Below are 25,662 nucleotides of genomic sequence, written 5' to 3' on the forward strand. Positions count from 1 at the left end.
CTTTGACTGACATTTTTACATTTATTTGGAAGCAAGCAGGGAATGAGGACACAGGGGAAGCCACATTGAGTGCGAGTCAGCAGGCAAGGCCGGTATCAAGAGTTCCTCTGCGAGGCAGGATTGCAACACGGGGCTCTTGCCTCACACCAGGCGTTGTGTTTGTCCAGGGAAAGGAGGCAGCAATCCCAGGCAAGCCTCTTCCACCTGCAGAACAAAGGCTTGATGGGACACGCAGCATAATGGGAACCTGAATCCATTCAGCCCCAGATTCCTTGGGATGTGCCTTCTCCTGGCCCTGCAGCCAAGGGGAACCTTGACAAGAAACTCTGCCACGGAGAAAAACGAAACACGGGAACTTATCGGTTTACAGAAGTTTTTATTGTTCATTAAGGAAGCTTTTGTGCAAAAAAACCAAAGAAAAGACCAAAAAAAAGAAAAAAAAATCAAGACAATGTTCTTTAGAAAGCAACTGCACAGTGTCCCCCCAGCATGACTCAAGCAGGTCGGGTGCCACAGTCCATGGGAAGGGAGAAAACTAAAGGGACTCCCAGCAGCAGCAGCACAGGACTTCCCCTGGCTCACCTTGCCCAGCATGAATCCTACTAAAACCCCAGGAAAATAAAACCTTCCCACGACCCTGCCAGGCTGTCAGTGCAGCCCCACCTCCCCCAGGAAAGACCCACACCATCCAGTTTAAAACACCAAATGCCACGCTCCGTGCCCTGGTGTCACACAGCCTGTCCCTCCAGGGCAGCACTGCCCGAGGGACAGAGCCCATCTCCTATCTGCCCCATCTGGGATACGCCACCAAACCACTGCACAAGCCTGCCAGGACAGAAAGCTGCAGGGATTTTATGTCTTCAGGGGAAATTTTCCTCTTTTTTTTCCTCTTCCATAAAGCCATGAGTGCTTCAGCATTCAGGAGACAGGGGAGAACAACCTCTGTTGCCATCTGCCAGCAATGCCCAGGCTTCTACTATGCACACAGATCAACTAAAGACCTGCAGTCCAGTGGTTTTCCAATGACAAATACCCTCCTTGCTGCTACAGCATTGTTACTGGAGCTCCTGCACGCCCCACACACCACAGAACAGCAGGAGTTACCAGAATCTTTCTGAACAGGGCTGGAATTTTCAAAGCTCCACATCTGCCCAGCTGCTCCTTCCCAAAGGTCTGCTCAGAGCCACCTCAGTGCCCCTGCTTTGGGGATTTACCTGATCAGAAATGCACACCCAATGCAAGGTCTGGCCCAAGCAGCACAAGCAGGATTCTCACCCCAAAGCCTGCCATGTTCCCAGGGTAGCAAGCCTGCCTTGAAGGCTTTTTTGGGGGGGATTTTAGGCCATTTCAGTGGAATTTCAGAGAGGTGTGAAAGGCAGGCTGTCAAGTGTGCCAGCAGAGCTTTAAATATCTCCTCTAGTGCTCCTAGCACCTGCCATCTGTGCTTGCTGCATTTCCCAGCAGGAATGGGAGCTCTGGGTAACAATCCATACCTGCAGTTACTCAGCAGGGCGTCAGGGACAGTGGGTGGGCAGCAGTGGGAGGTGCCCCCAGGCCTCACAGCACCTCTCAAGCTTTAGATGACTGAAACGTGCTGTGAGAGGAAAAGCAGAGCAGGGAACAAACAGGTTACAATAAAACCCGTTTTTCCACAACTTCCACCCTCGGTGCTGAGCTCCCTCTGACATATTCCCAGCTCCTGCTGGCTTGATCCTCCTCCATCTTTCAGTGCCAGCTCATGCTACCTCCTCAGCACCCAGCTGGCTGCCTGTGGGAAGCTGCAAGACCAAGCAGAATTGAGCAACCAGGATAAGGAAAAAGGGAGTCATGCCTCAGGTACACCAGCATGCTTCAGGAAACTGACATCCCACGGGACTGGGCTTGGCAGCAAACACCCGTGCTGGGGCTGAGCAGCCCAAGGAAATCAGAAGGATGTGATCAAAGGCTGGGGGAGGGTTTTCCTTAGCTAGAACAACCCCACGAGCCACAAGCGTGGTCACTCAAATGCAAAAGGCTGATCATTCAAATGCATCTTTTTAATTATCAGCGACTTGGAAAGGTAGCAGGGCACACAAAGCCCACTCCTCTGCATCTGCAGAGCTTTGAAAATTCCAGCCAAAAGGATTCTCAGATTCAACATTATCCCTTAGAGTTCCCATACACAGAAAATAAACATTCCAGCCAGATGTTAAAAATGCAAAGCATGTAAAACCTTCCCAATGCTGCCTACAGAAAGACATTTGAAAGTTTAGCTGCTGTCTTGCTCTTTTTTTAAAAATGAAAAGATAAGAGCGTTGTCTCATTTCACAATCTCTGTCATTCTTCCCAGCACATAAACACTTCAGCCTACCAATTCAAAAAAAAAAAAATCTACAACACACTGACTATTTTTAGGAGCATAATGGGTTAAACTGTACAATCAGAAGTATCTTTGTTAAGTCAACAATGAAAATCTGATCCTTCAACAGCAGCACTGCTACAGAAGAGTTACAACAAAGGAACTTGAAGGTCAAATTGTTAATGAGGCAGAGAGGAGGGACAGGTGAGATACAGCTCTCTGCCAACCTCGGCCCACATTTCCTAAGAGCCATGGCAAACTTTCAGAACTGGAAATTCTTCTTCTAGTTCCACACATGACGTTTGCAGTGATCAACAGCCTAAAGGGGAAGAAATAGCTGATATTAGTGGAAAAAAGCCAGTTTGCAAACAAGCAGTTCAACACCTATCCTGAGCCAAGATCTTGGGAGCAAATCTGTTTTTCTTAAAGTAAGTGATTTCAAAGAGGACTAGAATAAATAACATCCTGAGCCTCAGCAGCCAGGAAGGAGCTTTAGGAAAGAAGGCTGATGACCCTTAGCCGTTAAGGCCTGGCACAAAAAGCAACACTGGAAGCCAATTTTTAGAGCCTGCTGAGAGATTGTGACACGGCCTGCTGGCTGCAGAAACACTGACTAAATATAAAGCTGACACTGTACCTTACTGTAGATTCTGAAATACTGGCAGACAGGTGTGGGACACAAAAAGGAGAGGAAAGTCAGCTGTGAGAAAGCTAAGAGCTATGAAACACCCTCTAATCAAACTAGTAGCCTTTTGAACTGGAGTTCATCCATTTTGAAGTGCAGTAGAAGCCAAAAATGGCTCAGAAGGAGCTGTCAAGGATCAGAAGGAAACTGGAGGTACAAGGCAGCTTTACTTACATTGCACTGGGCAGCAGTGTCCATGTTCTTACACCAGTAGCCCGGACCCCAGACACAGGCATCATTCCCCAGGAGAGGCTCTTTAGCTGACTCACACACTCCAAGTTTCTGGGAACAGAGCAGCAGCACAGTCAGCACCTTCCCGAGTGCACCAAGAGATCTCCAGTCCAGCCTTATGGCTGAGCTTGCCCCTGAGGGGGTGTGGAAGCTGCACTGAGGCAGCTGCAGGAGCTCCCACTGAGCTCACACCTGCAGCTGAACCAGCAGCCAGCCAACCTGAGCCAGGGCAGGGTTCAGTTATGGAACTCCTCCGTATCAACTTTGGAAAAACAGATCTTCCGGAGAGGGGCCTTTCTCAGAAATGTCCCTTTGAGGGCACATCCCAGCCTGTCACTGAACCCCAGCAGTGGGTAACCCCTGGCAGTCTGTCCTGCTGCTGGGCTGGCAGTCACACAGCTGGCCATTCAGGCAGCCCCAGCCCTTGCACAAGGGGCTTGCTCCAAGCATTCAGTGTGCTGATTTTGATTCCAGCACAGTTTCTGCTTGCTGGGCGCTGAAAGGCACCCAGGACTGTATCAGAGCCTGCCCTCAATAAAACCAAACTCAATACTCACAGTGCAAACAAAAGTGGGATCCATCACCTCTGCCAAGAGTTGCACAACCACGGGTTCATACTGTTCCACAAACTGCACACACTGTAACAAAACACAGGGTGAGAGATTCTCCTGTGGAGCCCCTGAAAGCAGAGGAACGTGTGGGCTGCAGCAGGCAGGCCTGTGTGCCACCCCAACACCACACTCCACAAGGGTAAAGCAGAGGCCTGAGCTCTGCACAGGAGCCAGGCACTAATCACACAACTACAGCATTGTTTCTGCCAGCTCAGACCTGCCTGCAGACACACTATGAGGAGATAAGGGGTCACAAGGAAAAGAACCAAACAGGACAGGCTCTGGGAAAAAAACCAAGCAGAGGAAGCTTTGACTGCAAAGCTTCATCTCTGATGGTGGAGATCACGCCTGTCTCAAGAGGGAAGCACACAGAACCAGCTGGAGACAAACTCCCTGAGCAGGACAGCAGCAAGGACTCCCAGGCACTGGGACTCGAGTTATTCCCTCAGACAAGGCTGCAGCAGGAGCACTGCCTGCCAGAACAGCCTCTCTCCCTCTAGTGGAGAGCTGGCTCCAGAGCTGAGGGAGATGCTGCTGCTCTCAGCAGAGACAAACAGCACCAATTAATAAACCAACCACAGCTATTAAACTGCCTCACAGCAGGAAGAGCTGTTCCACAGCTGCTTTAAGCCTCTACTCTATCCCCAGTAAACTCACAAGCAGTTGCCACTTGCTGACACTCAGCAGCCACCTAATAAGATTTTCAGGTAAATCTTGATATCAGTGGTGTAACAGGTGTCCCACTGGAATTACACCAGCCTACCTTCAATTACTTCATTAATCCCCTGAGCAGGATCAGTGTTGAGAAAAAAATAAAAATAAAACCTTCAAGTGTTCCCAGCCACTGTTCTCAGAGGATTTCCAGGCAAACCTTTCCTGACTGCAAATTAGTGCAACAATCCAGGCAGTCAATTCAGAGCCTTAAAGCAGACATCTATTCAAGGGCCTGCCAACTGCCAAGGATGGGAACTGAGCAAAGCTAATCCCCCTGCACCCCAAACTCCTCCCAGCCTTCAGCAGAGAATGCTGTTACAAAAACCAACAGAAGTGCTCTCTAGTTTTCCCAAACACTCTGCAAGATGTCCCTGCCTATGGCAGGGGGGTTGGAATTAGACAGATTTAAGGTCCCTTCCAACCCAAAGCATCCCAGGATTCTGTGTTTCATCCTTCTGTTCATCTCCATCTGCCCTGCCCTGACTGGAAGGCAGGCTGCCACACAGCAAGGGCATTCAACTGCCCCAGATCAAGCCTTTCCTCCCTTTTTTTGTTTGCTCTACTGGACAGGAGAAGCTGCTGTGCTTTGATGTTAATTAGTACAGGGAAAAACCTGAGAAGGATCAGGTTGCTGGACACAAGCCAGTCCCAGCTGCACCTGTGGACAGTTTGTCTCCAGCCAGAGACAAGGCATTTGGCCAAACACAGAGACCTCTGTGAGGAGTACCTGGACATTTATAGCAGAAGCAGAGACACTTGAGAGACGGACCTAAAATTAGCATATAGACAAAATGTCAGATGAAACACTCAGAAAATGAGGTTGAGCTTAACTATCAGTGTTAGGACCTATGTAAACACCAAGACCATGGCACAAACACCTTACCTGCTCACTGACAGACTCTGGCAGGAAGTGACAGACTTTTTCCAGCAAAGCTTCAATTTCAGCTGTCGTGGCATTCTTCTCTAGCTCTTTGTCTGCATAAGCCACCACCATCTTGCAGATATCACAGAAGCCACCTGCAGGTTTCACCACAACTGAGAAGGGAAATAAAAAACCAAAGCAGACATCAGTGCTTGGGTAAAGAGAAAGAGAAGGAAGGAGGCAGTATCAGCAGTGTCCTCAAAAAGAGATCTCCTCACAGGTGAAGCAGCTCGTTTTGAACACCTCAGACCCCTCCTCACCCACCTGGCTGCTGGGGGAGCTTGCTGGCTGCACAGCATTTCAGCATGGCACACACAGCTTCAGGATTTGTTGCCTCCAAGAGCATGTCAATCACAGCCTGGCCATAGACCTCGATGAAGTCCTTGCACTGGTCCTTGACGCTGCCCGGGAACAGGCGGCACACCACCTCCATCTCATGCACAATCTCCTCCTGCAGCACAGGCAGGGGGAGAAAACGAGGGACAGAGGTCTGACTCAGTTTATAAGCACACCTTTTGTGTCCCACCCAGGATAGAAATGTTGCTGTGGTGAAAACAGGCAACAGAACGGATTTTCCTTCCCCCTTCAGTGCAGTCCTGTCCCAGCCAAAGCTGGAAGGGTACAATGCCCACCCCTCACACACCTCTGTCTTGTTGCTCTCCAAGAGACCAGTCACTTCTTTCACCATGGTCTCACAGATTTCACACAAGGAAAAAGTCTTCTCCTTCTCTTGGACTGTGGCCTTCTGAGTACACAGAAGAAGAAATACACACGCAATAAATCAGCACTGGACCACATCTGACAGGGACAACTCCTAACAGCATTTACCTAGCTGCTCACTTTGGGCTGTATTCAAAAGGTCACACAGAACCCAAAACCAGCCTCAAAGGACTCAGTAAAAAGCCTGTCTGAATGAACAGGCATTTTTATGACTAATTTTAAGACTACAACCCCAGGCTGTACAAAGAGTTGAACTCAGTAGACACAAAGCAATAAACAATCCCACGGAGACAGAAGTCAAGGGAAATATATAGTGGTTTTTAAAATACATTAAGGGAGGACAACATTTCCTAGAATTGAGAGCACCCTCCTGTTTGCAAAACTACCCTTTGGAGAAGCCAAGGTGCTTCTTCAAACTCAGAGCTTCAGCATTCTGACTCTGATCCCTCATCTGCACATGCATAGTGCTGCCCCATTTTTAAAAGGGATCAAAGCATTACTCCAAACAAAGAGCAAAACTCAAACTGAGAATTTGCATTTAAGGTGTCATTCAGAACTGCTGGAACAAGAGTTCCCCTTTCAATCCTAAAGCATTCCCTTGTTGCTCTGGTTCAGTGCAGGCTCTGCTGTTCAAACAAATCAATCAGCTTTCCTGCTTCACAAATCAGCATCAGAAACAAGAAAAGGCCAGGAATTTATATGCAGGGAAGCTTAGGCTATTCTGTGCATGAAAGCTCATCTTTTTCACCTGGTTTGTTACACTAAAGCAAAAAGGAAAGGAAAGCACAGTACAAAAAGCCCATCTTACCTCCACAATTTCCATTTTCACCTCATGAACCACCTGAGCTGGCACCAGAGGCTGAAGGGGAACAGACTTCACAGAAGGACAGAACCCAACCATGGCACAAATGTCCTTTGGTTGCTGGAAAGAGATGTGGAAGCAATTTTTAAAGACTAGAAGTCTCTGCCCTTTCTACAGAGCCTGTGAGCAGGCACAGAGAGCAAAATTTTGATAGGCTCCAACACAAACTTTCATGACTACTTCTACTTCAAGTATTGCCAAAGCATTTGGTAAGGTTATAGGCAGGACAGCTACTGGATGGAATTTAGCAGTTCCTGTTAAAGAGGAAGAGGTTAAAAACCCCATTTAAAAAAAACCCATGAGCCCACACTTTGCAAGCCCTTCAGAAGGAATTGACTTAAGAGCTACCAACACCAGAACAAGCCACCAGCAGCGTCACATCAGAGCTGCATCCACAAAGCTGCTCCCCAGCTTCAAGTAATCACAGGAGAGGCCAATTATCCTGACTTCAGAGTTCACCCAGAAGCTGAGAGAAATGCCTAGAAGAACCTCTTTCCTCATCCAAAAGCTACCTTCTTTAAAGCTGCCAGAAACATCATGTTCTGCAAACAGAAACAATTTCTCTCATTACTGAACACAGCCTACAAGAAACAAAAGTTGAGCTTGTTAAAACCCAAGGCTAACCATTTGTACTGCAACAATTGAACTTGCAGTGTTCTCACAGTAAGAGAAAACAGCAAACAGGAACCAAGTCTGTAAAAAGGCTTCCTTTCTCAAAGAAATACACTCTTCATGCATTTATTTTTTGGAACATACATTACTAAACGCACAAAGAAATGCCAGACATGAGGCAAACTGTTCCGAGGAGGACACCCAAAGTGAGATAGGCTGTACAGAGTGAGACACACAACTTGCATTTTCTCACCTAAAGCTAGAAAAAGACACCCCTGGTCGTCCAGGTAATTAGAAGATCACATCTCACCCTGCTCCAAGCTTCCTACAGCAGAGGCTTATCCCAGAGTTAATATTAACACATCATGCCACAATCTCATGCACAGGCAGAAGCAGCACCTCAGAGACACTGTGCTGCTTCAGACCACTCCAGGCAGCACCTTTAAGTCAAGCCCTTTGGTTCATGCACTGTAAGAAGCAGTTCCAGGTATTAATGTTACAGCAACACCCACATACACACAGGTTCCCTCACAGAGGGGTGACAGACACAAGGTCCCACAGGACAGCTTCAATTAAAAGCCCAAATTGCTCTAGGAAGCTTTCACCTTTTCAGTTCATATACTTCAAACACCTATACCATTGTCCTAGATTTAAAGGTTAACCAAGGAAAGAGCTGGGGACAGCTTTGCTCAAGCCCTTTGGAGCCCAGAGTTTAAACCAGCAGCTGCCAGGAGCCACTGGCATGCTTGTTCCACATCTATCCTTCTTGTGTAAGAGGGAGGATATTTCTGCTCTACTGACCAAAGCATAATCAAGTTGAGATCTTGGTAGCACAAAGTGGTATCTGGAGCTGAAGTAGGACTGATGCACTGGAGGAAGCCTTTAGTCTGTTTTAATCACATAAATATCCCTTGTATCTGTCAGCACTGAGCACAGTCACACCAAGTGTACAGCTAAGAGAGCCAGAAGTGAACTACAAGGCCTTTAAGAGCAAAGGGTGAACTACAAGCAGGCTATCACCACAGGCAAGTTGCTCACCTACCTGATCCTTCTGTTGGCAGGGGAGATTGGAGACAGAGGAAGAAAGGAGAAATTGAAGATAACAGTTAAGAGAAAAAAACACATCAAGCACTTGGAACTGCATCTATTCTTTGCACAAAGACAATGGAATATGACACAGTCCCCACCCCAAAGATCCTCAGCTACAGCATTTATAAACTCACATTTAATTGCACAGTACTAACCAGCATAATTCATCTGCAGTTATGAAGGCATCCTGGGCAAGACTACCTCCAGAGAGTCTGGCCAACACTCAGATGCACACAAGGTGTAGTCATATTCCAATTTCAGCCATTAACAACACACTGCATTGCAATGCTGAGAATGAGAAACTAAGTGCTGTTGGAGGAAACATTGACTTCCCCCCCAAATGTTTAAGAATAGGATGAGCTTCTAAGAGCCTGTGGCAACTGGAAACAAGAAAAGGCCACTATGTTGCCAAATTCAGGTTCAAGTCAGCCAGGTATTCACCTGTAGTTTGTTCTGTCACCTGTGGCATCCACAGACTGCACTCAGGAAAGGCTTAGCCATGTTTTTTGAAGTCCCTCAGCTCTCTGGACAAAGAGGTTATTAATTGATTAAACTAATTTTGCAATACTGTGACAAAGCCAACTCTTATGTCCTTAACACAGTATTTGGGGGAGAGAGGAAGTGGTGTAAGCACAGGACTGAGATTAAAGAATATAAAGGAACACGTGTAGTGTATCTTCATAATTCAAAGGATTAGAGTGCCTTTTGCACTGCAAAAGTGATTATAAAATGGAAGGAAATGTGCTAAAGAAAGCATCCTGAAACTGAAACTGCTATCCAAAAAACACAAAGTTGAAAGCATTAACACCAAGACTTAGGGCCCTCCCCAAAGTTTTACTGCAGCGCACATTTCCTGTTTCCAAGGAAGTTAGCTACACAAGCCAGAAAAATGAACTGAGAGCAAACACTGCACTCTGCTGATCTTACCATGTGCATCATCATCTGGATGGCCAGGTCAGAATACTCAGAGATGTAGCTCTTGCACTGCAGAAAGTGGGAAGAGAAAGCCTCATGACTACAAAACCACTTGCGCTGTAGAGTCCATCTAGAATTTTCTAATACATCTCAAGGTATTAAGTTACCTGTTCTACTGCATAACAACAGGTCTTTTAGAGCTTGGCCCAAATACAAGATGGTATTTCAGGTTACAAAACTGCTGCACAGGTGACTGCTTAACCTTTTCTCTTCCTCTCAGGGCAAAAAGGCCCAGCCCCTATTGACACAACTCCGTTACCCACCCAGACCATGTTTGTGGAAAAGGCCTTTAAGGGCTAGAAGCAATCTGGAGTCCTTCTCCTGCTCCCCAGTCCCACACATCCCACCCAACATTCCTGACCACAAAGTTTACAATTCCAGTGGTGTTACTGTTACACTGTGTTAACACAAGCTACAGAATCTCCTTTGTGATACTAAATAGAGAATATGATCAGGGGATTAAGGCACCGAACAAACTGTTTTATGTTTGCTTACAGGAACAGAATTTTCCAATCAAAAGGGACAGTTTACCATATCAGACATGCCAGGTCCCAAACGGTCACACTCCTCCTTGGCATGAGCAACCAAGGATTTCACAAAAGAGGAGTTTGTCTTCACAGCCTCCTGAACGTCAGTGACCAGCTGAATGCAATCCTGGCACACATCCCCACTGGCCTGGACAAAGAGAGAAAGGAAACTCAAGCTGACACAACTTCACATGACATGTTTCAGAAGCTCCTGTTACCACCAAGTTTCATAAACCACTCTGAGCTATGTACAAACCTTAATAAATACTCTGGAGAACACTTTGAAGCCTCAGCTAGTAGGCAGACAGACAAGCCACTGCTGTGTGTGCAGCAGCCACTAGATGGAGATTAGGTACCTACTTGGCTCCAAAGCCAAGATAATAGTTAAGATACCCAATCTTCAAATCTTTTGGTTTTGTTACAGACCACAGAGGGGAAGTTTCTAAATCTGGCATACATCTTACCTGCTCCACCCACAGCAGCTTGTTCTCAGCCCACTCACTGCTCAGCTCCCACACCCTGGCCTGCTGTCAACACTCAGCCTGTGCACCAAGCTCATTGCCTCATCTATTCCCCTTTGTCAACTATTTGTTCTTTTCCAACCCAGTCTGTCACCCTTACGTTCAGAGACAAACGCATCCCCTGAGGGGCACAGCTAGCAGGTTGCTCACCATAGGGGAAGAGCTGTTCTTCCTGTGAACCTTTGAACCCAAGCTTTCTCTCAGGAGAAATTGTTTCCAGCAAAATCTGCTTGATTATCACAGTCCTGGATGGCAACAGCACATCACAGGACTTGCCTCTGCAGACTGCAGAACTTAATCCAAGATTATACACATGGTCCACACTAGAACTAGAACTAGCCCTTAGTCCTAGGCTTACCTTAGGCTTCTGCTTGGGCTTCTCCTCCTGAGGGTAGAGGAGAAGAGGCACGTTAGCCATGAACGGGGATGCCAGCTCAGAGAAATCCAGCTCTGGGATCTTGTTGGTCTGCAGCTGCTTCTGCAGCTTCACTGATGCAAGGTGCTTCTGCAGGGAGTGGCACAGAGCAAGGGCACTGCACACGACCTCAGGTTTATCCTGGGGGAGACAAGGTACACACACAAAGCTCCAAACTGAGGTCACTTTTAAAGTTCAGAGTAGAGAGTCATTCAGCTGAAACACGGTAAAACAAGGAAACTCCTTTCATAGCAAGGAAGGAGTCTTCAAACTAACAGTGCCAGTGATCCACAAAGGATTCATACACGCAATCCGAGGCAGAAGACAAATCCTGGCATCAAGAGGAGCACAACTTTTATGACCAACAGCTGAAAACTGTTATCTACTTACAAGCTCTTCCTTGAGCATATCCATGATAACTGGCAGGTAGGAATCCACAATTTCTTTGCACTCAGAGACGAGGCCTGGGTCAGGAAGAAACTCGCAGGTCTTTTCCAGGTAGGAGCGGATCTCATCCTATCAAAGATGAGGTGAGCAGAGATGGATTATATCTCCCTCTCAAATGCTCCTTCCATTCCCAAAATGCACAATACAAAGCCTGAAACAAGCTCCTCGGACCCAGGTAGGTCCAGGTGGCAACAAGCAGAACTAGAATGAGTTCTACACTACAGAGACACACTTTCCCCAGTTCTGGAGCTTCGATGGGATCCTGCCACAGCACAAACATGTCACACTGCTCGTGTGGGCTGCACAGCCCAGCCCTGCCAGAACAGAACATTTACCATTAAGAGGAGAAAGTGAACTTCTGGGCTCATGGGACAGTGACTTGTTTATACAAAGTACCCACAGGCTGACAAAAGAAAAAGGGAAGCAGTGCCCACAAACCAAACAAAGGGCAGCTGGTGCAACCACCCACTGCTGGAGACTGCAGTACCCCACCTTTTAATATTGGTGCCCCACTGGCACAAGAACAGCTTTATTAAGCAACTACAGTCAATCAGGGATCTGTTAAGGCATGGGAGGCTCTAGAATTTGCTAATTTCTAAACCAGCAGAGGCTGTTTAAAAGCCCTTCCACATGCACTCTAGTCCCTTTCAACATCTGCTGCTTATGTTAGGAAAACACCACAGATTATTCTTCCACTCCCTCACCACGAGACCTTGAAACCAAACAGTGTTTTGGGATGAGGAGAAAAGGAGCTTTGCTTACCTCAGTGCCATTATCCTTTATGATTTTGCCAGCAACTGTCACAAGCTCCTTACACAAGTCACAGGGAATACTGCTCTGGAGAGAGAAGCAGAGAGTTACTTGGAGAAAGAATTGAGTGCCTGTAAGAGCAGAGTGTGAACAACAGCACAAAGGGCAAACACTGCATCTGGAATTAAGGAAGAAAGGTGAGGCCAGCGTGGGGAGAGGTATTTTTAAACAGAATGAGGCTATTTCAGGCATGTCCAGCTACAGTTTCGTCAGTAAACCAATGCTGGATGAAAGCTGGCATGCTAGCACTTGTTCATTTCACCTCCTCCCAGTCCCTTGAAATACAAAGTTGATTGGCCCAAGACACCTTCTCCTTTTACCTTTGCCTTCAGAGTTCACACTTGCTAGAAATCTCAGAACACTTCAGGCTGCTTCAACCATTGCAGCTGTACTCTGACATTCCTCCCTTCCCCTATTTTTCCTTAAACTGAAGTATCTCTGCACAGATATAGCCAATGTGGACTGAATGCATCTGTAAGTAAAACACCTTTTTCTCCCCTAGAAAACTGTGAAACAATACCCAAGCTACAGCTACATCTAGTGAAGTCATGAGAAAATGATGTGTGTATGCACTGCATGATAGGTGGCAATGTAAGAACACAGCAGACAGTGATCTGCAGATGGACATTCCATTCAATTGAAGATGAAGAGGCCACATTAATCAAATCCATTATCTACTGGAAAAATGTACTCAGTTCAAGTAATTATCACATCTCCACACAGGTCATGTAGCTGCTGTCTCAGTAACAATCTAGCAGAGTGTGCTGCAGTGAATGAAATGTCATTTTAGGGACATCTTGGAGACAGCAGGGCCGTGCATTACAAGACACAGGCCTGAACTGCTCCTGAGAACCTCGTACTCCCCAGCACCACTGCACTGAGTGCCTTGCCTGGGAAGCCTGCTGCATATTCCAAAGCTGCATTTCAGCCATCTGCAAGCTCAGGCTGCTGCTTTCCACTGTGCCTGGTTGGTATTTCCAGGCCTTTCTTTAAACTTGCAAAAGTTAAAGAATACGTATGGGGGATCAAGGGGTGTTACTAAATGTAACATTTGCACTATTATTTTCTGTCATGCCTCCCATAATTTAGCACACGGTGCATCTTTCTGGGAATTTTAACCTTTGAGAAAGACCGAAACAAACACGCAGCCTTTTCATAACAATTGCTCAAGTTCAGAAAAGACTCCTTTGAATGAGGAGTCAGTAATAATGCAGAGGAACAAGTGAAATCCACTAGCTCCATTCCATACATTGCTGGGTGGTTGTGCAACAGGTCACGGGAGAAGTCAGCAGACAAGTTGTGCAAGGCAGAGCAGCGAAAAGCAACCTCCATCCAGCACCCAAATTACGGCACAGCAAGCTCGGCAGAGCCTGATGCAGCACTTAGCTCCCATCAGAGACTTGGGAAGCCTCCCTGAGCGTGTGGACAGCAGCCACCTGAGCCCAGGCGGGGCTGGGCGCTCTCAGAGGCCGGCACTTACCACGGCAGGCTTGTTCCAGACGTTCTGCTGGCAGTGTTTGAGCGCCCCGCACTGCGACGCCGTGCGAATGCTCTGGCACCACACCTCGGGCCCCTTGGCACACTCCTTCTGCCACAGCACAGGGCTGGCCACGGCTGCCAGAGAGAGCAAACTCAGTCAGCCTTCCCAGGTGCCACCTCTTTGTTCACTGCAATCCAGAAACTTCTGGCCTGTCCCAAAAACAGCTTACAGAATCAAAGGAAAAAAAAAAAACTGGAAAAGGTGTAAAGGTTGAACTTCCCGAGCCTCAGCACCTCAGCAGTCTGCTCCCCCATCATCCACCTTTGTAAAAAAAACTTAATATCCCAAAATACAAAACCTCACTTTGCTTAGCACACAAGAACTACCAGCTGATTTGAAACACCAAAGCTGCTCATTACAGAAATTTACCCTACATACAGCTATGTCACAGACAGCTTTTATGGAAAACCCTTTCCTTAGGATTTTTAATCCTGAGAAGCTGAGAGGAACAAAATGTAAACAGTGGTTATCTGCTGCTGTGGAATGCAACAGGTGCAGCTGTGATTGGTCCCATGTGGTTGTTTCTAATTAATGGCCAATCACAGTCAGCTGGCTCAGACTCTGTCCAAGACACAAACCTTTGTTATCATTCTTTCTGATTCTATTCTTAGCCAGCCTTCTGATGAAATCCTTTCTTCTATTCTTTTAGTATAGTTTCAATATAATATATATCATAAAATAATAAATCAGCCTTCTGAAACATGGAGTCAGATCCTCGTCTCTTCCCTCATCCTCAGACCCCTGTGAACACCATCAGGCTTAGCACACAAGAACCACCAGACGATTTGAAACACCAAAGCTGCTCATTACAGAAATGTACCCTACAGACAGCTGATTCCCAAAGCTACAAGCTCCCTGTCCTCCTGCCCTACTGGCATTTCAGCTGGGAGCCAGCCTGTGATTGCTGCCTGCATTCCTCCTCCCACATGAAGCATCCTGTTCTCACACAGCCAGTGAGAGAGGGAGGATAGATTTGAGATTAGGAGCCACAACAATGCACACATTGCATGCAAGGCTGAAGAGCAGGTAGAGACCAAAACACTGACCATAAACAGAAAGCTTGAAGAATGTTCTTAAGGAATGTTCTAGCATACTTTTCAAACCCACTAAATCTATTTACACTTCCTTTTTTTTCTCTTGGTTAGGTCTTCAACTGTGTCAGAAAAATCTGTGGGGGTGAAAAATGTACCAGTCCTTTTTTGGACATTACCTCCCATCCCATGTGGGACTGCCATGCAACTACAGAGCTTTCAAGCAAGATCCAGAATATCTTCTCAGGACAGTGTTGGTGAAGAAATGTAAAGTATCTGCACTATAAGCAATCAGCAGGATGAGTGAATCAAATGCATGCTTTCACTGACTTTCCAAGCTTTTTATATTTTTAATTGTGCTGTCTGGACCTGTTTGCAGTTCACAACTTCTCCCAGTTTCTAAATCCATCCTATGTGTCAGTAAGTTTCCTCAGGAGACAATGCCCCACACTGCAGTAACCAATCAAGAAACAACTCCTAAAATCCTACAGCAGGCAGCCTCCAAAGAAATCCACCACAGCCCAAGCCTACAAGGCCCTGCTGCCAAACTTCACAGAAACAAAAAAAACACAAAATAAAACAAAACATAAACCCAACCTGCTCAAACCTATTAGCTGTACAGGTGTTGCCTCTACATCAATGCTGTTTGCACCTCACAAAACCCTGTAAAATTACTCTGTCACCACGAGGCAGGAGTTCAGGTGTTCCATTGCTATGAAGCTTGTGGCAATGTTACAGCAGATGAACAATCGCTTTCCCATTTCTCATGCCTTGTTGAAGGCCATTAGAGGATCGATTTCAAGCTGAATTACCAGTGCATCTACAAGGTACACGGGCACCACTCACCAAACAGCCAGATAAACACTGCTTTATAGGTGGCACTCTGCAGCCTGCTCAGCTGTTGATTTATAAAGCCTGTTTGCGCTGGGCTTCAGAGGAATGACCCATTTATTTGAAGAAAAACGTGCTTTGCACGCCTGATTTTTGTCACACAAGAGCTTGAAGCTTGTCACTGTCCCTCCCAGTAAAAAGCTTCATTGCATATTATCCTTGAGTAGGGAGAGTGCAGGAGTAAGACTTCAAAGCTTCCAATAATGTATGGTTAGCAAAATATTTACAGCCCATTCCAAACTCCAGCATTACTGATCTGCAAGCCTTAAGAATAGTTTATTTTCAAAGCCAGAGTGGCCAGCCAAAGAGCTGTCAGCTCTGGCAGGGTGACAATAAACAAGAATACACTTGGTTGAGGGAAAGTTATTCTTCCCTTTCAGATCCTGGCACTGAACAGTGGTGGGAAGGATCTGGAAGGCAGAGTCAGGCTCTGAATGAAGTCAGTCAAGAGCGGGAGTTTAAACAGTGGAATCAAGGATTCCCAACTATTTACAAGCACAGCTTTTAACCTATGCCTTTATCAAAAGACAATTACTCCTCCTCCATTGAAGCACACTGTAAACTACAAAACTGAGCTATACAGCTCCCAGAACAGTCATTCCAAGCAGTCTCTCCAACTCCTGATTTAGGAGAGTGTTTTAAAGGCAAATGGAGGCATTCATGCTGTAACTTGCATTGGTTGATCAGGCTCTTAGTGAGCTTTCAGGGTTTGTTTGATTATTTTGAGATCCTGTCACTGTATGACTTTTCAGATCTGTACCAGCTTCAGCACAATGTCCTGCTCCTTCTTCCTCACAGCCTCAACAATAGATCACTATTAAGTGATTGACAAAAATACCATGCTCCAGAATTATTTTCAGTTATCGGCTTCGCTGGCTGTGTGTCAAGACAACCCTAAATTTTAATGTTTTCAGCACAGAACTTTGCAGTCAGGCAGTGAGTAAGCAGTTCTGTTTGTTAAGGCCGCACATGGCTGGCACATTTTAGAGCAGCTACAGAACAAAGATAACACACACTCACCATGGCTTCCTTTCTGACACCTCCCACAGTGACTTCAAACATAGTTAAATTCTTACAAGTTTGCTCCGGGCTCTGGGAGCTTCTGTTTGAAATATTGTATCTAATATGAAAGGACACACCTCCATTGCAACAGTATCCACCCTCCCTTTCTGAACATCCTGGGAAAAATAGAAACAAAGCTAAAAAACTCTGCATTTATTCAGAAAGAATAACTGGAAACTCTCTACTGTTACTTTTTCCCTTTTAGCTTGCTCTCCTATTACACTATAAGAAGAATTTTCCCTCGTGTATTAACTTATATTACAACAAAAGTAAACATGCCAGTGAAGTGTGTTAAGACCTTTTGCTGTCTCAGAATAAATAGTTTTAACTCTCCCCTCCAAACAGCCTTTGCTACAAAAAGAGCAACACCTTAACGTGGTATTTCACATCGCCAGCACAGCAGCAACCCAAGAGTAAACAAATAAAGATAAACCCAAGGGAATTACTTGCATTGTTATCTTTGGCATCTCTCTATTTCCTATATTGTTCTTTACCCAAGGTCATCCATTTTTAATAGATTTCTCCTTTCTCTGTAGATCAGCTCTCAACAATCACATGTCATGCTCACCAAGAGCTATCCCCCTCTGTTTCCTCAAGTTCTTGCCAGCCACTGTTTTTAGAGCACCAAACAAGTTTATCTGTGAAGGCCAATGTGTTCCTTTACCCATCCTCTTCACTGGTTTCTCTCTGCCTGAAGCACTTCAGATGTGGCCTCTTCAACAGGAGAAAATACAAGCCTTTGCTTTACCGAGTTTGCTGTAACACACAGACATAAATTTGGGGAGTAGAGGTGATGGCCCCCTCAGACAACATCACCTTTTCCACTCGGCTTACAGAGCCCTGTGTGTGCAAGCACAGCCCGGTTCTGCACCCAGGAAACAGGAAGCTAAAAGGAAGGAAGCTTGTAATGGCTGGATTACCATTCTGCAAGGACAGGAAAATTGCCAGGCAATTACCTTCCCTGGAAAACACCTTCCCTTCCCTCAGGCATTTGTGTCTCACTCTTCTTCCACAGAGAGCCAGTCTGGATTTTGTCCCCTAGATTCTCAGAAAAACATCCTAAGAAATCCCCTCCAAAGCTGCACTGAAGCTACAAATGACACTTAAAATTTAACACCTCATATAAGGAACAGGGATTCTGAGGGGCCAGACCAGACTCCCTAAAGAGCCAAAGGATGAACCACCCAGAACACAAAGAAATTCAACCTGAACACTCCAGCCTCCTCCAAACCCAACTGCTAGAAAAACCCTTGGTTACAGACAAATTAACCTGTAATTTGGAGGGGGGAAAAAAAAGAAACCCAAGGAAAGTGCTGAGCTGCTGTTCAACTCAATGGATTGAAGTCAAATGTGAAGATCATTTAGCTGGCTGTCAACTCCCTTGCTTTTTGTGTGTCCAATAGCTACTAAGCTATTCATCAGGAAGGCTGTCGTTCCCAGGCTGTCCTACTTGCAATGCTAAAAAACATTAAAAATTCATTATCTCCCAGAGACACCCCAGAGCAAGCAAAGGCATCAGCCTGTGCCATCTTGCTCTGCCAGTTCCCCATGTCCTCTGACACTTGCACAAACAAAGTGTGTTCAAGTTAAAGAAATCAAGAGGGACCAACTTCTCTTCACCAAAGTTTACAAAGTGTCAAGAAGTGAAGGAGGAGTGACCCAACCCAAAGTTATCTGAAAGGCTCAATATTCCACAGCCTCTGTGGTCAGTTAATGAGTAAAACTTCAAAAGTTGTAACCACATCACACACCAGCGACTCTTGAAGGGCCTCTGGATTAATGAGGCAGTAAAGTGACCATAACATTTGAGGGATTACAGGCAATTTGAAGAAAAAGTGGAGAAAAAGTGGAAGAATGCTGTTACCAGCATTCCAGTTACAAACATCCTGTCCAATATCTACTGAGGGAAAACCCAACTTGAAACATTTCTAACTAGCATGAAGGGCAAGAAATGAGTTTGGAGCTAACACCACAAGCAGGCTCTTCCTCAAAGCTGGGAACTCATTCTCATTTTGGCACACTGCCTCTGCCTCAGGTGTTCCCTAGGTGTTCTCTTCCCCAGAAGAGAAGCAGTGTGTGTAGGTACAAGCAATCACAATAAAATTAAAGAGAGCAGAGAACCAGATGAGCTGGGACAGTAAAAGCACCTCTACTGGCCCAGAAAATTGTCCCAGGTAACTGCAAAGGTTGCAAAAGAATAATGTCCAAGTTGGCCAGGTGCTGCCTGAGATTTTCCTGCGGCAGAACCAGAAGATTCTGGACATAAATGGATGTTCCAGGGCACCTGGCAGTCATCAGGAGTAAGTGGCCCCCTACACTATGCTAAGATATTCCCAAAAAGTTATGAGCAGCATTTCTCCCTGCAGCAGATGCCTGTAAAAATACTGTAAAGTGTTTGGGGCATACTTGTGGTCCATCTCCATTCTTTCTGGGTTTGCTCTGAGGGTTTTTTTTTTGGGGGGGGGGAGGGATGCAGGGGACAGATTTCATGGGAGTCTCTGCAGAAATCCTGTATTTATCATTCCTTTTTCACTAGACAAATATATCCACGGCAGAAAGACTGGGAAAATCTGCTATCAGGCATCTGAAACTAAACATTGCCTCATGACCAAACACAGAGAAGCACTGCCCTAAAATACACACACACACTTCAATGTGGCCTTTTTAAGTGCAACAGGAACTCCGATATTTTCGCAGCAGCAAACAAATTGCATTTAAAAGCTGCTCCATTAAAAAAAAGCAAACAGAAAAAAACAAAGAAAGAAAAAACAAAGTCTCTTTTTATGTCAGAGTTGTAAGGCCCCAACCTGCTTTGAAGAAAGAGATGAACAGGAGATACTGGAACAAACCCCACGGCAGGCAGCAGGAACAGATACAGAACCCAGATGTCCCTGCATTTTACAGCAGAAAAGCCGTCCCTGAAATAGCTCAGCTGGCATCAGGTGACACATCCAGTGCTGCTGACAAGCCCCATGTCCCCGGCTCCTCCCTCCATCCCCTCGGTGCTGCCAGAGGTGCATGAACAGAGCTGCAGAAAGGCTGCCCGGGGCTGGGGCGGGCACAAGGGCTGGCTCGGCTCCTGAGACACAGCCCTTTCTATTTATACCTGCCCGGCAAGCAGGCGGGGGATGGATTGCGCAAGGGCAGGTTTGCACAGGGCACATGACTGCTGGGCTATCAGGGCGACAGCCTGACCGTGCCTCAGAGCCAGCTACTCCTCCAGGAAAACACCGATTTTATTTGTGTATTATCGCAGCAGCATTTGGGTCAGGAAAACACCTCCGAGATCACCGAGCCCAAGCTGTGACCAGTCACCACGCTGCCATCCAGACCAGAGCTGACATTTCCTGAACACCCCCGGGGCGGTGGCTCCACTGCTTCCCTGGGCAGCCCTTTCTGAGAAGGAATTTCTCCTGATTCCCAACCTGGACTCACCCTCCAGACCCTTCCCTGGGCAGCCCTTTCTGAGAAGGAATTTCTCCTGATTCCCAACCTGGACTCACCCTCCAGACCCTTCCCTGGGCAGCCCTTTCTGAGAAGGAATTTCTCCTGATTCCCAACCTGGACTCACCCTCCAGACCCTTCCCTGGGCAGCCCTTTCTGAGAAGGAATTTCTCCTGATTCCCAACCTGGACTCACCCTCCAGACCCTTCCCTGGGCAGCCCTTTCTGAGAAGGAATTTCTCCTGATTCCCAACCTGGACTCACCCTCCAGACCCTTCCCTGGGCAGCCCTTTCTGAGAAGGAATTTCTCCTGATTCCCAACCTGGACTCACCCTCCAGACCCTTCCCCAGCTCCATTCCCTTCTCTGGACATGCCCCAGCAGCTCCGTGTCTTTCCTGCAGTGGACACAAGAGTCAAGGTGTGGTCACTGCCCTGCTCACACCATTGCTGGCACAAGACACCTTCCCCTCTTCTCCTAATTTAATCTGCAGCACTGGGCTGCTTTTTGTTAGAAAGCACATTCACAGCAGAACAAGCCTGCAAACTACAGAGCAGCCCAGTTATCTGCTTCATCCATATCCTCAAGAAAATTTCAAGCCAGGCTAATTCAGCTCACAGATTTCCAGTCCCCACGTGTTCCCCAGTTTGCTAGGGGAATCACGCATTAACTCCAATCTCCCTTCCTTACCAGTTTTCAAGTCTATATTTTAGGGGAGGAGGGATGTGAAAAAAATCATATCCTCAAATTTTTTACTTTCCACTCCCAGCTTAACTTTTAATTTAGCAAAAACGGAGGGAGAGAGGGAGGGGGAATACTCAGTTAAACTGAGTCCTGCTTTAAGAGCACACCCAGCCTGGCCTCAAAGACAAGAAACAATCAGAGTGCACATCAGTAGTCCAGAGATGCCAGGACCTGTACACCCTGCTTTAATGCCTCCCTTCAAGGGAAGATGCACAGAAGCCCTGTAAGTAGGTCAACCAAAAACCCTCACGGCCTGTCAGGCAGCCAAGCGACTCCATTAGGATCTGACAAGGGTGGCTGGATGTTTGCACAGCTGATTAGGGCAGACAGAACGGTGTTTGCAGCAAAATCTTCGGGGAAATCTGCACGGCAGGTGAGACAATGAGCACCCAGAGCCCTGGTGAGAAAAGACAGCTGTTTATTTGTGTAAAAACAGTGGCTTCTGAGGACAAACAGGCCTGACTGGTCTGCTGCTGCCCTCAGCTGCATGACATGCCTTCAGCAGGTAGGCCAAGCCAACCCTCGTTGCTGAACTGGTTTCTCATTACAATTTCCCTGCACACACTAATGGGAAAGCTGGTGGGTACACTTCAAGGTGAAGCCTTTTCACTTTCGGAGCCCAAGAAACTGCAATGGTTTCAGCCACCTGGAAGCAGTCCCAGAAGGAGTGGCAAGTGATGGCAGCTAATTCAGTGTGGAGCAGACTCAGAGGACACTGTGAAAGCACATAAACACGCAGAGGGAAAGCTGAGAGTTGCTGTCTTGCTTCCTGCCTGAAAATTCTGAGGTAACCCATTAAACTGTCCACATATCAGCATATTAAACATTATCAGTATATCTAGGGGAAAGTGTCCCTTGTCCTAGGCAGAGGGTTGGAACTAAATGACCTTTAAGGTCTCTTGCAAACCAGGCCATCCTACGATTTTATAACATTACAACTACAATAAAGGACAAAACTCATGTACAATCATGAAAAATTTCACAGGATTATTTACTGTACTGGTTACTGCCAGCTGGTTACTCCTATGGCCTTTAAACAGCCAGTTGGGCCTCCTTTTTTTTTTTTTTTTTACTTTTGAAATACTGCAGGTTAAGCTCATGAGCAAATAAGCTTTAATATTAAATAGTCTAATCTACAAGAAAATTCTGCAAGTAAATGCGGACATCACTGCATAAATCCTTACATTTTGGGCTTTCTAGCTATTGCATCCCACAGCCTAAAGGCGTATTATTGCTCCCCAGACTATGAATCATTTCTGTCAAGCTTCTGCAATGTTGTAACCTCGAATCCTACAGCTAAAGGGAGACCATAATCCATCCCCCATCACTTTCACCCTCAGCAACAACAGGCAACGAGACGGCGAGCAGCAAAATCAGCGGAATTTTCCATGGGGAGCAGGAGATCCTAATGCAGAAACAGCACAGCCAAGGCAGCCTCCCGCCATCCGCAAGAGGATTAGCAGCCATCTATCCCCGAAGTGGCGGAGATAAACAGCGCTGCTGGCAGGGGAAAAACAACAAAATCCCTCCCAATGTCCCCAGCAGCCTGGGCTCTGTGGGACGAGGCCGCACATCCAGCACGCTTCCATGGGGAAAGCATTTATTTCCCCACCATATATTTTTCCCACCAGCGGGAACGGCCGGATCCTCAGGGGGACTCCCCCTTCTCCCTGCCCTAGGGCTATTTTTGGGCGACTCTGCCCCCTCCAAACACAGCTTTTCCATCACAGCCACCCCGAAGGCGCCCTAGAAACCCCACTGCCCTCACGCTCCCTCATAAACAGCCTCAGGACCGGCCTTCGCCCCTCGTCCCGCGCACGCTGGGCGCTCTCCCCGAGCCCACCGAGGCTCGGCTGGATGGGGAAGGGGCTCGGCAGGCAGAGGGCAGCGCTTACCGGCGGCCAGGAGCCCGAGGAGGCTGAGCAGCCCGAGGATCACCGGCCGCGCCATCGCTTCCCCCTCCGTGCCCGTCTGCAATGCGGCGCCGCCGGCACCGCCCGCGCCCGCCCTTATATAGCGGCGGGAGGCGCACGCGCGCGCGCTGCCCCGCCCCCGCGCGCGCGCGCAGTGGCGGGACCGGGGGGTGTGAGGGGCTGGGGCTGCTGAGGGGAGGCAAAATGGCGGCCGCGAGTTTGTGTTGGGCGGCCGGAACTGCGGCTCCCCAACTCTCCTGCGGCTCTCGCCGCTGCCAACAGCGGTGTCTAGCCGGGAAGAAATAGAGCCTTCAAGGCGATTTTTGCCTCCGCTGCCTTAAGGCAGTGGGAGTCCCAAAGGTGGGAGTTCCCCCCACACAGACCAGCCGGGCTGGCGGCATCTGATTGAGGCACGCACCAACATGGAGACACAGAGTTAAGGGGTTGGAATGCGCCTTTTCCGATCCAATACCATGCACTTCCCACTGTCTCCCACTTGGCTTTGAACAGCTCCATGATCGTGCATCCACAAACCTCCCTGTGCCAGCGTGTGCCAGTGCCTCAACCCCCTCCCAGTAATAAACGTTTCCTCCTGATATCCAACCTAAATTATCTCTCATTCAAATTGTACCACTGCTGGTGAAGAATCCCTCCCCCGCTTCCCTGTGGCCTCTGTGAAAAATTTTTGCGAATATTAAAATGAATATTATATGTGTTGTGTTAGAAAGTTATGCTGTATTAATTCTCTTAAGTAGTGTGTTACATATAGTTTTAGGTTATAACAAAATGTTAAAATAGAAACTATGCTATGTAGGATACTTTTTTTCTAAAGAAAGGACTCGCACTGAGATAGCAGCCACAGGACACCCAAGTCTTTCAGAGAAAGAGAATTTATTGCTCCATTATCAGGAGAAACGAACTTCTTCCTGCCTCACTCGGGCAGAACAACACTATGAGGATTCAGAGGAAGAAGCTGACACTTCCCAAAATGGAATTTATGCATCATGGATGAGGTGTATGAATATGCAACAGGCTGTTGCTTTAAAGGGTTAATCCTCTGTTAACGTGGGGCCTTCTTCGGGCTTATTTTGCCCAGAAAGAGGTACCTGGACCTCCGTAACTCTTTGTTTCTATTGTCTCATATTGTCCTAATTCGAATTGTCCAAATTATTACTACTCTAATTACTGTTTTTATAACCATTTTATTACTATTAAACTTTTAAAAAATTAAATACAAGCGACTGGCGTTTTTCACAGCTCCTTCAGATAGCAGGATGTGCTGTGAGGTCTCTGCAGAACCAAACATCACGCTGGGTGTGTGCCACCCCAGTGCCTCCCCTCATGGGGTTTCCATCTGGCTTGGGACACAATGGCAATGCTGCTTTTTCCTTGTCACAGGGCAGCCAGGCATCCCTGTGCTCCAAACGAGCAGCAATTAAAAGTATAATTAAGAACAGCCTGCATTCACTTGCTGTCTCCCAGCCTCTTACTCCTGTCTTGTCTCTTACACTTGTGAAAAAAGCCAATCACTTGTTTCTAAAAGTTTAATAGTAATAAAATGGTTATTAAAACAGTAATACAATTAGAGTAGTGATAATTTGGACCCTTAAAAGTAATAACCTGTTGCATATTCATACACGATGCATGAATTCCATTCAAACCCAGGATTCTGTCTGGGCAGTGTCAGCTTCTTCCTCTGAATCCTGACAGTGCCTTTGAGGTGGGAAGAAGTTCATTTCTTCTGATAAGAGGGCAATAAATTCTCTTTCTCTAAAAGATTTGGGTGTCCTGTGGCTGCTACCTCAGTGCGAGTCCTTTCTTTAGAAAAAAAGTGTCTTACATAGCACAGTTTCTATTTTAACATTTTGTTATAACCTAAAACTATATCTAACACACTACTTAAGAGAATTAATACAGCATTACTTTCTAACACAACACATATAAAATTCTTTTGAATATTTGTGAAAAGCCAATCATAAAATATGCATTTTTCACACACTGATGCAGCTAACTGAAAAAACAAACTAACCCAAAGGAGAGGAAAAAGAAAAAATCCAAACGTTGTTTTCCTGTCTGGATCAGCAAACTGAACCAGCCCAGCTTTCCACAAACCTCTCCCATCTAAACAGCTTGGTCTGTGCCCAGCTCACCCTGTTCCCTGTGGGCACCTTCCAGGTGCTGCCCTTCATCTGAGGGCACACACGTTTTTACCTTATTAGGGCCTTACCTACACGTTCGTTTTTCAAGGCCCAGACTTGGTGGATAACATTTAAGGTTTACTTGCAGCACAGGGGTTAGGAGGAAGTGGATCTGTTCTGTTTCACTTTTTCCTGCTAACACACATTTCTCCTTTCCTTATAAGACCCTTTTAAAAGGCCAGCTAAGGAGCCCCAGTTCCCGTGATTTTGTACACAAACCACATCAGGGGAACTTGATGCTTGCACAGAGCCTTTGCCCCTCCACAGGAGAGCACAGTTTCATTTGAAGCCTCCAGAGCCTCTGCTATCATATCATCAGGTTCTTGGGTAATTCCCAAACTGGAGCCAGGTGCACCCAGACT

General features: G+C 46.8%; 1 protein-coding gene across 1 annotated transcript; it reads right to left on the reverse strand.

The window, feature by feature from the left end:
• Positions 1–1,330: 1,330 nt before the first annotated feature.
• LOC128944869 (prosaposin-like) lies at positions 1,331–23,618 on the reverse strand. Its single transcript, XM_054288331.1, is given in 16 exon segments — positions 1,331–2,657; positions 3,198–3,305; positions 3,812–3,892; positions 5,463–5,614; positions 5,766–5,952; positions 6,145–6,246; positions 7,030–7,143; positions 9,712–9,768; positions 10,291–10,434; positions 11,166–11,363; positions 11,613–11,738; positions 12,432–12,506; positions 13,960–14,093; positions 23,085–23,274; positions 23,277–23,503; positions 23,582–23,618. Coding segments are annotated over 16 exon segments (1,968 nt in total). The 3' UTR covers positions 1,331–2,621.
• Between the last annotated feature and the right edge of the window lie 2,044 nt (positions 23,619–25,662).

This window comes from Melozone crissalis, unplaced genomic scaffold (assembly GCF_028551555.1).
Source record: "Melozone crissalis strain CALT ecotype California unplaced genomic scaffold, PUWL_Pcris_2 ptg000062l_1, whole genome shotgun sequence".
Classification (NCBI taxonomy): Eukaryota; Metazoa; Chordata; class Aves; order Passeriformes; family Passerellidae; genus Melozone; species Melozone crissalis.